Source organism: Malaclemys terrapin, chromosome 7, assembly GCF_027887155.1.
Source record: "Malaclemys terrapin pileata isolate rMalTer1 chromosome 7, rMalTer1.hap1, whole genome shotgun sequence".
NCBI classification, from domain to species: domain Eukaryota; kingdom Metazoa; phylum Chordata; order Testudines; family Emydidae; genus Malaclemys; species Malaclemys terrapin.
Window position 1 is genome coordinate 116,293,801 of NC_071511.1, and position 12,310 is coordinate 116,306,110.

Consider the following 12,310-nt stretch of genomic DNA (forward strand, 5'->3'; position numbering starts at 1 on the left):
GTTGGTTGTCAGTTTGCAAGAGTATGGGAGTGAACCTTGGATAAGAACCAAAGTTGAATAATTGCCATGGGGTAGATGAGACATAAACAGATAAACAAGTTAAGGGCTTGATTCTGCAGCCCAGTAGGGCTACCAACATGAAAGACTTTGCAGATCGGGTCCATACTGTGCGGATCAGGCCCCTACTATGTTAAATTATTCCAATAAATATAGTAAACTTTTTTTAAAAAATTCCCAAGTGGATTTGAGGGCACTTCAATCTCAGTAAAAGTGCTCTGGGTCAGACAAAAGACTAGCAGAAAAATAAATATTTTTACTTAAGTATTTTCTAAATCGACACCTTCAACTTGAAATGACATTGTCTGAAATTTTGTACTTGGTAAAGGCCGTGGACCTGCAAATGCAGAGATGCTTAACTTTAAAGATATTGATAGTCTAGTTAACTGTGGAAGCAGGATCATAGTTAACAACACACCTGTAAGATTATTGACACTGAAAGACACTAGCAAAACAGTTTCAGTTTGTGCATTTCACAGTATCTTGTGTATCATCAGCTTCAGCGTTTTCCCATTTATATAGTCAGTTTCTTGCTTGCTGAAAAACCCTTTAACTTTTTTTAAAGGAAACTTAAAAAAATATTGAGCATACACTCTGCAAAAGGCAAAAAAAGCATTATTTAAATATTCATTTCCAAAATATTTAAGCTGATAGTTTTCCAGCTTTAAAAGTTTTCCAGCTGAAGATCAAAAGGTGACCCTAAGATTTTAAACCAGTTTACTCTGAATATTGTGTCAAATGCTGAATCTTAAGAGGCTACGTAAGTGGTAATCATAACATTAGTCTGTATTTTTGTGATCCAATTTAAAAGGAAATAATGAAAAACAAGGTTCCTCTTCATCAACCTTCAGAGCAGAATTAATAATACACATCCTTCAGCTTTCTAAGACCTTGTCATTGGCTAGATCCAACTTCCCTCCACCCACTTCCAGGTCTGCTTTTCCCCTAACATTCCTACAGCAGAGTGTGTCATGCACGCCAAAAAAGCGTTACTCATTTTAGCAGGCAGTCCAGAACTTATAAACGTAGGCATGATTCTTGTCTCGTGGGTATGCATTGCTGTGTATATTGAAAAATTCAGTCCTGCACACACTTGTGTAGCAGAAATTCATATAGACCGATTTATCAGAAAACATGTCAATGAAATACAGGACTCAGTATAGACCCCTAAACTGCTAAATCTAAACCATGAGATTAAACCAAATTAGTACCTCTCTTCCTCCCCTTGGTTCCCACTCTTTGTACCCATAAGGAGTTCAGATGTCAGTGTCCTCCTTGCTGCCCTCACTATGTTGCTCCTGCTGGCACATTTTACTTTGGAAGATAATACCTGGGATATGAGGTATCTGAGCCTCTAGCTATTATCTTTGGAAAGTCATGGGAGACGGGAGAGATTCCAGAAGACTGGAAAAGGGCAAATATAGTGCCCATCTATAAAAAGGGAAATAAAAACAACCCAGGTAACTACAGACCAGTTAGTTTAACTTCTGTGCCAGGGAAGATAATGGAGCAAGTAATTAAGGAAATCATCTGCAAACACTTGGAAGGTGGTAAGGTGATAGGGAACAGCCAGCATGGATTTGTGAAGAACAAATCATGTCAAACCAATCTGATAGCTTTCTTTGATAGGATAACGAGCCTTGTGGATAAGGGTGAAGCGGTGGATGTGGTATACCTAGACTTTAGTAAGGCATTTGATACGGTCTCGCATGATATTCTTATCGATAAACTAGGCAAATACAAATTAGATGGGGCTACTATAAGGTGGGTGCATAACTGGCTGGATAACCGTACTCAGAGAGTTGTTATTAATGGTTCCCAATCCTGCTGGAAAGGCGTAACGAGTGGGGTTCCGCAGGGGTCTGTTTTGGGACCGGCTCTGTTCAATATCTTCATCAACGACTTAGATATTGGCATAGAAAGTACGCTTATTAAGTTTGCGGATGATACCAAACTGGGAGGGATTGCAACTACTTTGGAGGACAGGGTCATAATTCAAAATGATCTGGACAAATTGGAAAAATGGTCTGAGTTAAACAGGATGAAGTTTAACAAAGACAAATGCAAAGTGCTCCACTTAGGAAGGAAAAATCAATTTCACACATACAGAATGGGAAAAGACTGTCTAGGAAGGAGTACGGCAGAAAGGGATCTAGGGGTTATAGTGGACCACAAGCTAAATATGAGTCAACAGTGTGATGCTGTTGCAAAAAAAGCAAACATGATTCTGGGATGTATTAACAGGTGTGTTGTGAGCAAGACACGAGAAGTCATTCTTCCGCTCTACTCTGCTCTGGTTAGGCCTCAGCTGGAGTATTGTGTCCAGTTCTGGGCGCCGCATTTTAAAAAAGATGTGGAGAAATTGGAAAGGGTCCAAAGAAGAGCAACAAGAATGATTAAAGGTCTTGAGAACATGACCTATGAAGGAAGGCTGAAAGAACTGGGTTTGTTTAGTTTGGAAAAGAGAAGACTGAGAGGGGACATGATAGCAGTTTTCAGGTATCTAAAAGGGTGTCATAATGAGGAGGGAGAGAACTTGTTCACCTTAGCCTCTAAGGATAGAACCAGAAACAATGGGTTTAAACTGCAGCAAGGGAGGTCTAGGTTGGACATTAGGAAAAAGTTCCTAACTGTCAGGGTGGTTAAACACTGGAACAAATTGCCTAGGGAGGTTGTGGAATCTCCGTCTCTGGAGATATTTAAGAGTAGGTTAGATAAATGTCTATCAGGGATGGTCTAGACAGTATTTGGTCCTGCCATGCGGGCAGGGGACTGGACTCGATGACCTCTCGAGGTCCCTTCCAGTCCTATAATCTATGAATCTATGAATCTATGAATTACTATCAGTAACAAAAATTGTCACATTCTTGCCAGGCCATCCTCTGGTACTAACAAACAAAAAAACTACACGTCTCCCACCTGCTGCTGAAACAGCAGTTTTACTGCCTCAAAGTACTAAGGCAATATTTAAAACATATCTGAATTGTGCTGCCCTGCAAAATTAAATTTTAAAGTTTTGGAAATACCATCAACTGGCAGAGGAAAAATATTTGCAAGTCATCTCTGGTGCATGCAAAAGATGTTGTAACATCCCCACGAAAGTAGTAGTTTGCAAAGCTGAGTTAGTAGTGTTACCAACCCTCTCAGTGGTTTTTTACCTTAAAGCTCAAGCTTCTGGAATCATGTGATTATGAGATTCTCTGCTTTCATTTATACAAAATAAGCCAGTTTCTAGTCCTTATGCTTGGAGAGAAAAGCTTTCAGTGTGAACCCTAAAATCTCAAAAACCAGAAAGCAAAATAGAAACTTAAAAATGATTAAATCATGATTTTGAAGGCCTGACTTTTATGGTTTTTGACTGCTTGGATTTGGGAATACGGAGTTAGTACATATGGCTGTGCTATCGTCTGTCAGTATGATGGAGAGAGGGGTGTTTTACTCCTATGCAAATCTTATTCATTCTCTCCCTTGTCCTGTGCCAAACTGGTGACTATTACCTTATCAGCAGGGCTATGGTTTTGAAGTGGAAGACTTAGACTTGTCCGCACTCCACGTACCACCTATTTTATTTTACTTTATTTTATTTTATTGTAATTAGTGTCTGAAACTCTCCTCTGGTCTGTTTACATCAAAAAAACATAGGCATGATTGGTTGAACTGTGTCCATGCAATGGTCTTCCCCTTCTCCCCCCACTGTGCAGCCCCTTTGAAAACCACATTTGTGTATCTCCACCATCCATGCTGCTTAACCCTGTATGGGCTGCGGCACAGAGGCAAAGGTGCCGGGAGGATATGCATGGAAAGCAAAATGTTGAGACAATGCGCTTTGGAATGCCCTACCCTGTAGAGAGCTGGGAGGAAGGAGAACTGGTCATACTAGTGGTACAGGCATGCTTGGAGGGTTCTGCTGGAGCACCGAAGTGTCATGGGCTAGTTACAATATCTAGGTATCTGGCAAAGTCAAAACATGGTTAGCTGCCAGGGTTACTAATAGACTATTAATCATGTCGTGTGCTGACGCCAAGTAGAGATTAACCACGCATTTGCTTACACAATATATAAATAAATGCCACCTCTATAGCGGTCGATAAAATATTTTATCTTGTCATAAGTTTGTGTCAGTGTTCTGTTTTTCCATAGCTACGCTGACATCTGACAACCTACATTAGGGCACAGTAGACAGCATCATAGATATTAGCCAAAATGTCAGGTTTGATTTAAGAAAACTGCTACTGCTAGGCTAAGTTTTATGGAAATTGCACAAGCTGCATCATTACCAACACACTTCAGTTGACAAAATGGTGACTCTCTCTTACCTTAATTTATAAGACCTGTAGCAAGCAATTGCTTGAATAATTGAAAGAGTATCTGGTGCATTCTGCCGTATACATGTTCAAATATGTTGCTTTGTTCTATTCATTTGCAAAAGCTATTTTACATAAATATCAAAATAGAGCTGGGATGGCCATCCATGCTTATGTAAACATATTGGATGGAAATTTCTGATATGAATCTCAGCAGTGAAATGATGAAAAATGTTGGCATTTGTTTCTATTTAAATGTTAGCAGTTGAAATGAAAAAATTAGTTACCACATCCTATTGAGATGAATTTCAGCCCCACTCCTGTCCCGAATTCAGTCTGTTTATAAACTTAAAAGGATAGCATTTCAAATATGAAGATTCAGTACAGCCTTCACTATCAGGAAGGCTAGAAACATTCTTATTTTTTAATAAGTTATGTTTTGGGAAACAAATTTGCAGGAAACCCTAAAATGTCAGAATTTGCTGGGTTTTTTTGTTTTTGTTTTTCTCCTTTAGCATGTTTGTGTTTGTCTCTGTATAGTTTCCCTATATGTTTAATTGTTGTGAAACATACACATTACCCATTGTTATCATTACTCCTGGGGGAAATCTGCGCCACTGCGCCTGTGCAGAATTTGTGTCCCCTGCATATTTCTTTGCTTCCCTGCAGAAAATTACTTTCTGATGGGGAAGCAAAGGGAAGCTACAAGAGTGATCATACAACCCTTCCCAGCAGTATGTTTCGGGTGACCAGGGCAGCCAGCAGAGAGGTAAATCAGTGTGGGGCAGGAGGCAGGACTGGGGAAGACCCAGCTCGTAGCTCTTATCCTGCGCCGTGCTCATCTGCTAGTCCTGGCTGGGTTGGGGAGGACGGGACTTCCTCTTTCCCTGCACGGCATCTGGGACTGTGTCAGACCCACCCCCAGATTTCTCCCCCGGCTGTAGGAAGCTCTGCAAACTGCCTCCCTCTCCCCACACTTCCTACACTCATCGCTCCTCACCTGCAGGTGGAGGGATCACTGTACAGGGAGCTGCTCCCCCATCCGCCCAACCTCCATGCATCCAGACTCCCTCATATCCAGACCCTCCTGCCGAGCCTTACTCCCCCCACACCCAGAACCCCCCCAACAAACCCCACTCCCGCTGCACCTGGACAACCCCAACAAGCTAGCTGGATCCCAACCCTACCAAGCCCCAACCAGCTGCACCTGGATCCCCACCCCACTGAGCCCCATTCCACCAGCATCTGGACCCCCACCTGCTGAGCCCCAACCACCTTCACCTGGACTCCCCTGCAGAGTCCAATTACCATTGCACCCAGAACCCCCCAACAAATCCCTGTGCATCCAGATCCCCCACTGAGCTGCCCACACCCAGATTGCCCCACACAGAACCCTCTTAACCTACACCTGGATCCCCCCCACACTAAGCCCCTCCACACTTGGATCCTGCCTACCCATGCCTGGTGCACCTGGCATCGAGGGGCAGGGCCCTGGGGTGTTTCTGGGGCAGTCCTTGCACTGTGTCAGGGTTGGATGCAGCCTCACCGCTGAGTCTGTGTCCCAGGGGGGAGCTACACAGTGATCTCCCACCTCTGCGCAGCCAGTGTCCTGTGCTCCCTAATGCTATGCTGCAGCCTCCACATTTATTTGACAAACAAAATATGCAGAATTTTGAAATACTATGTGCAGAATTTTAAATTTTTTGGTGCAGAATGCCCTCAGGAGCATACTGTGAGGCATAGAACAGGAGACCAAAGTTATGTGCCAAAGTGGTGGTATTTGTTGCTCTTATTAACAAAATGGATATTATTAGTCTCTCTCTTGCTTCCATTTTTTTGTAAAATAAGGACACCGACTAATGTTAAGAGAAAGTGACCCCCATCAAGAGAATGAGAATCTAGAGAACCAGTGTGCATCACAGGAAGGCTGTAGTAGCTGGAGAGTGGGTATTACTTGTTAAAGCATAGTGCTATTTTCACATGAGGGGTGCGTGTGTATCTGCGCGTGTGCGTGTGGCCCCTGCAAGTGTGTGCTGAATGCACTAAAGAGCAGGTGTCATTAGGAACACAAATTATTCTAAACCTTTTCTGTTATTTTTGCATAACTAAATGCAAAGTTTAAAAGCAAGAAAATAAAATAAGAAAAATGGAAAGGAAATTCAGTTTGAACCGACACTAAATTAAAAAAAATTTCAGTGAAATGAAGAAGTTGACAAATTTCAGGACCTACTAAATGGTTTGTTTGACCCGAAATGAAAAATCAAATAAAATGAGGGGTTAGATTCACTGCCAGTGCTTTGGGCACTCACCTGCATCCAAGTTCAGATCTTCCATCCCCCTCTCCCCCGCCTGCTGTGGAGCAGAGATTTGAACTTGGGGGTATGTCTACACTACAGAAAACAAAAAGAAAAAAGCCATGGCAGCAAATTTCAGAGCCTCGGTCTGCAGACTTGGGCTTGCACTCTGGTGCTAAAAATAGCAGTGTAGACGTTCCCACTTGGGCTCTGAGACCGACCACCCTCACCATTCAGAGCCTGAACAGGAATGTCTACATTTGCTATTTTTAGCCCTGTAGTGCAAGGCCCTGCAAGCCTAAGTCTCTAGACCTGGGTTCTGAGACTCACTCACGCCTTTTTTAATTGAATTGAATTTTTTTTTTTCAGTGTAGACGTAGCCACGGTTTCACACACTGCAGGAGAGTTCTTTAGCCACTGAGCTATAGAATATTCTGATGTGGGGCCTCTGTCTCTCCTGTTGAAGGTGTCCCATTTTGTATAAAATACATGATTAGTCATTGGGCCAGAGGGAGTAAGTGACTCCGTTGCCTGATGGTTAGGGCACTAATCTGGAAGGTAGGAGACCCAAGTTCATGTCCCTTCTCCAGTGACTGACTGACTGACTATCTATCTATTCACACACACACACACACACACACACACACACACACACACACACACACACACACACACCCCTTCAACAGGAGAGATTGAAAGAACCCAGGCGTCCCACATGCCGGGTAAGTGCCCTAACCACTGGACTAAAAGTTAAACGTCAGTCTGGGCAGCAGCAGCAACACCATCTTCTGTTTTGTGAATAGCGCCTAAGTCCCCAAATCTTTCTCCTGTAAGTATTTGTGTCCAAATTCACAAATAGTTTCTAGTTGACTGAAACTGCATTTTTGGGGGATGGGGGACAAAAATGCAATTTGTGTGGAAAAATTGTTTCCAGTTCAAATCTGAGTACATCAGATTTTCTGAATACACAATGTAAAACAGCATAAAATTGCTGCAGAAGTAAAACAATGATGACGTATCAGTGCAGACTTGGAGGTAGATTTTTGTGTTCAGATGCTGTCATGCAAGATTAATAGAAATGCAAGTGTGTTACTTTGAACACATGGCACTGCTTCATGTTCTTTTTGTTATCTCAGTACAGAAAGCATTGATAATGTTGTCTAGCAAGATGTTGCTTTCATAAAGCCAACTGTTGCACCATAAAGATGTTCCCCAGTGCAAAAGTGTGCTGAGAAAGACAGCTGAAACACCTTTGTTTCTGGAGTTCATATGAAGATGTACACCAAAATGAAGAGTTCCATAGGTCTTGGGCTTTCTAACAGGTCACTTACTGGTTTGAACTAGAATAAGTGGTGGATACTCTGAAACTTGAAGTCTTTAAATCAACATTTGAGGACTTTAAATAACTGAGCCAGAGGTTGTTGGCCTATTGCAGGGGTGCGTGTGTAAGGTTCTGTGGCCTGTGATGTTCAGGAAGTCAGACTAGATGATCATGATGGTCCCTTCTGGTGTTAAAGTCTATGACTCTGAGACCTGGGTCAAGGAGTAAAACTCCTTATGTAGACTGTTATTTTGGTTGACTTCCTTTTTTAGGCCTGGTGTAAACTACCAAGTTAGATTCACTCAAGGCAACTTATGTCAACCTATTTGTACATATGTCTATGCTCAAATTTGTCTCTCGCAGATGTAAACGCCTTGCTATAGCAATGCAGTAACACCACCTCCCCAAACGGTGTTGAGCCATGGTCGACCTATTGAAGTCAATGTAATGTGAGTGTAGACACTGTGTGACCTATGTCAACCATAACGGTCCTCCAGTAGTTGTCCCACAGTGCCTGTCAGTGACCACTCTGGCCACAGTTGTGAACACCAATGCCAGGGTCATGGAGATCAGAAGTCATCCCCCCTCCACACACACGTTAACATTTATTTTTGAAATACTTTTTCCTGATTGCCCACCTAAGTGAGCGCACCGTGCAGCTCTCCCTTGTTGCGAGCAACTGACCATGCCAGTTACATGCTTTAGATGTGCAGTTGCCTGGAGTAGACCGAGGTTCTGGGTCTGTGGGGAGATGAGACTGTGCAGACACTGCTTCAGCCCAGTCACAGAAATGGGAACATTGTGAAAAGATTGCACAGGGGATACTGGTGGAAGAGTACAACAGGAATCCGCCCCAGTGCTGTGTGAAAGCAAAGGAGCTGCAGCAGGCATAGTGCAGACTACACGGTAATAGTGTCTTGTACACCACCTCCATTCAGTCGTGACGGCACAGATTGTCTCCCCGCCTGTTCCCGATGATTGTCATCTTCAGCCGCTCCAGCGCATTGCATCTTGCGTTGAAAGTGACGAGAGGAAAGTGTTTTGCGTCTCTTTGAAAGGGCCTGAAAAGTGAGTTGTCCTTTTTGAAAACAGCTGTTGTCTTCAGTATATCTTTTCTCCTATGTGTTCTGTTCCTGTAACTTCTATTCTCCACAGGCTTCCCTATCCATGTTGCCCAGGCATCTGATGCTCTCCCTGGCATGCTCCTCCTCCGATGTTGTCTCTGTCTGCCTCACTCTCTGCTCCCTTGTACGTTTTCCTCTTGTTCATGGCTGGCAGCTCCCGTGCAGCTGCTGGCTACCATCCCTGGGTGTAGTTCCTGTCTCCTCCTAGCAGAGACAGCTGGGCAGGTGGCGCCACATTGTTTCCAGCTGCATTTACATATTATAGTGGAAAGCATTAAGGGTGGCTATGGATCACAGACCTGGTAAAGTTGATGGGTGTAGTAAGCACCCTTAATTCAAGCTAAAAGAGAAACCACTTAGATGTCCTTTTGTTTAGTGATAGCTGAAGCCATACAAGCTACTGCTCAAGGTGCTGGCCAGCATGGCAAGGGCTGAGCAGAAGCTAAGCCATGTGTAGCCTGAGGGAGTTCCTTGGAGACTGACTGACTGAAAATACAGTAGCTGGGCATTGATCGGTTGCAGCTGCATGTGGGGAAGAAGGTGAAAAGAACCCCTCCAGTTTGCTGGGTCTAGAGACCTCCATACGTACTCAAGGGTCGCAACAAGCAAAGAACTGATCAGTCAGTACTTTGTGATGAGAAACTAGTGTACGTATGTGCACTTACTTACTGTGAAAGAGGAAAAACCTGTGGACTACCTAAAGGATTGTTATGGATGACTGGTGGTTTCCAGTCTATAGCAGAAACCTTGTACTCTAAGGAATCATTGTTGTGAATCTTTAAATCACCTTCATTGGCAAGCTTAAAATAAAACCTTTACAGTATTTTATTCTTTGGAAGCATTGTTTTTGCTATTTTTATCTGAAAGCAGGAAGTGCTTCGTTTTTGTTTTTAAAAAACACAGTAGAATGAACAAAACATTTGCCATCTCTACAGTTTCCTGCAAGAGTTATTGAAAGGGAGAAAAAAAAAACTCCACTACATAAAAATTAAGTTAAATTTCAGTGTCTGATATCCTCCCCCATCCCCTGAACTTTTTTTAAATAAGACATAATTGTTGAAACAGAGAATGTTTAAAATGTTTAGCAGACAAAAACATTGGCTAACCATTGACAATGTAAAACCAAATTATTCTCCTCCCTCCAGTGTCTGAACTTCCAACCAAGTATTTCCCCTCCCCCTCTTCCGCCCCCCATTTTAATCTTGACTTTATGAATGTAATATATTGTCTAAATTTTCTTTCTAGATTCCTAAAACGGAAGGATGGAAGAGCGTTTACCGGAAATGCAGCGCATATTGGAGCCAGTCAGCCTTTCAAAGGAAGACAATACACCTTCCGGCTCATCAAGTAATGAGAGCACAAGCAAGACGTCTGAAGTGAAGGACTGCTCAGATGTTGGTTATACTGGAGATGAGGATTCCAGCTTGGAAAGGGAACCTAAATCGTTGGCATCAAACTACAATGTAACAGTTACTGACATAAGAGGGGATGGAGCCATAACTGAAGCACAGGAGCTGCCGCTTTCACCTGATTGTAGTGAAGGCGGGGACTGCTGTGCTAATACATGTTCTGAAAGACAAGTGGAAGACTCTGTGAATGCAGAACATTTGCCTGGTGAAGATTTTGAACAACAGGTTTCAAGAAGTAATGGCACAGAACAATCCCTAATGGAAATACTGCAGGAGCTAAGGGAGGAGTCTGACTTCACGAAAAAATCTAGCAATAGAATCTATTCAGAAAGCCCTTATGACACAGACTGCACCAAGAAACTTATTTCCACAATACAACAATCATCAACACAGGAGGCTTTGCTAGAAGAAATAGAATCTGAACTATTATCTACAGATTTTACGAAAGAGCGTAAGCTCCCAAATGGAATGAGGAAGGGTGAACACGCCTTGGCAACATTTGAAAAATGTGTGCAAGATAAATACCTCCAACAGGAGCAAACTATAAAGAAGTGAGTATCTAGATTAACCTCAGGACAAATAAGTGTGTACAAGAGTATCCTTACTAGGGTGACCAGATGAGAGGAAAAAAATATCGAGACACATGGGGGGGAGAGGGGGGGGCGGGGAGGGGTCCGCCAGCGGAGCAAAAAAAAAAAAGCCGAGTGCTGCCGGCGGAGCAAAAACTCTATAAACATTCTAAATTTAAATATTTACAAATATGTACAGTGAGTACAGCGAGACTGCTAACTTCTTGTTGAATGTGGCAGGAACTGAACAGATATTTGCTAATCCTTAATCTGAAATCCTTAGTCAGTTAGCCTACCGTTAGTTAGAATTCCTTTTTAAGTCCATCAAAGTACTGGTGACATGAATCCTTTGTCAAATATGATAAATTAATCCGCTCTAATTTTTATTCCGTTTCATGCTTATATCTCCTCCAGAAGAATTTCATCAGCTGGCCCAATTGTTAAACCAGTTATGATTGTTAACTTGAAGTTTCCTCTGCCAGTTTGAGATGGCCGAGTTTGGATTTTAAAAAGGAGGCTTGAAAAGGAAATCTTTAATTCTGTTCTCATAAAAATAAAAGCCCTTAATTGCTTAATACTTTTATGCATACATCTTCAAGCATCAAATAACATTGAAATAACATCTGGTAACACAGTAATAAGTTACAGGAAAGCTTTTGAAATTCTTAATTTACTGTATCTGTACAAAGTTTCCTACAAGAAATTTTTGTACTAGAATTGCTAACTCAGTTTTTCTGAATGAAGATTGTTCAAACTCTCTCTCAGCTCACTGTTTGAATTCTTGGTTCTCCTTTTATCTTTCATATTGCTTTCTCTGTATAACATGAGGGGTATTTGCTCACTTGAAAAACCTAACCTTCCTCTTTAAACTCTTTTCTGCTGACAGGGCTGGAAGTGAAAGTGGCTTTTATTTATATATTATATATTTATTAACTTCTTGTGGGAGGAACTGTGTTACCGCAGTAATGGCTGACCACATTTAAAAAAAAAAAAAAATCTCCCAGAGAACTTCCCATTCAAAGCATGGGATTCTGGAGAGATCTGCTATGATTTTGGTAACCTTGCTCTACTAAGTGGGGAAAAAACTGACTTTGTGAGTCTGGCATGTGTACATTATGCATAAAGCAATTGCAAAGAATTTGGGAGTGTTTCGGGGAGTGGGAGTTGAAGACAGTGGGTGTCTAGATGGCAGAAATTCCAGGGTATTATGTACAAACAAGTTAGCTGGGTTT

At 42.2% G+C, this 12,310-nt stretch overlaps 1 protein-coding gene across 3 annotated transcripts in view; it reads left to right on the forward strand.

The window, feature by feature from the left end:
- CCDC186 (coiled-coil domain containing 186) overlaps positions 1 to 12,310 on the forward strand; it is a 53,575-nt gene that overhangs the window by 13,259 nt on the left and 28,006 nt on the right. For 2 of the 3 annotated variants that reach the window (XM_054036063.1, XM_054036064.1), the window contains exon 2: positions 10,346 to 11,060. The exons of the other annotated variant lie outside the window; for it this stretch is intronic. In XM_054036063.1, coding sequence (XP_053892038.1) covers positions 10,363 to 11,060 — 698 coding nt within the window. In that variant the 5' untranslated portion in view covers positions 10,346 to 10,362. The remainder of the gene's footprint in view (positions 1 to 10,345; positions 11,061 to 12,310) is intronic. 3 annotated transcript variants of the gene reach the window in all.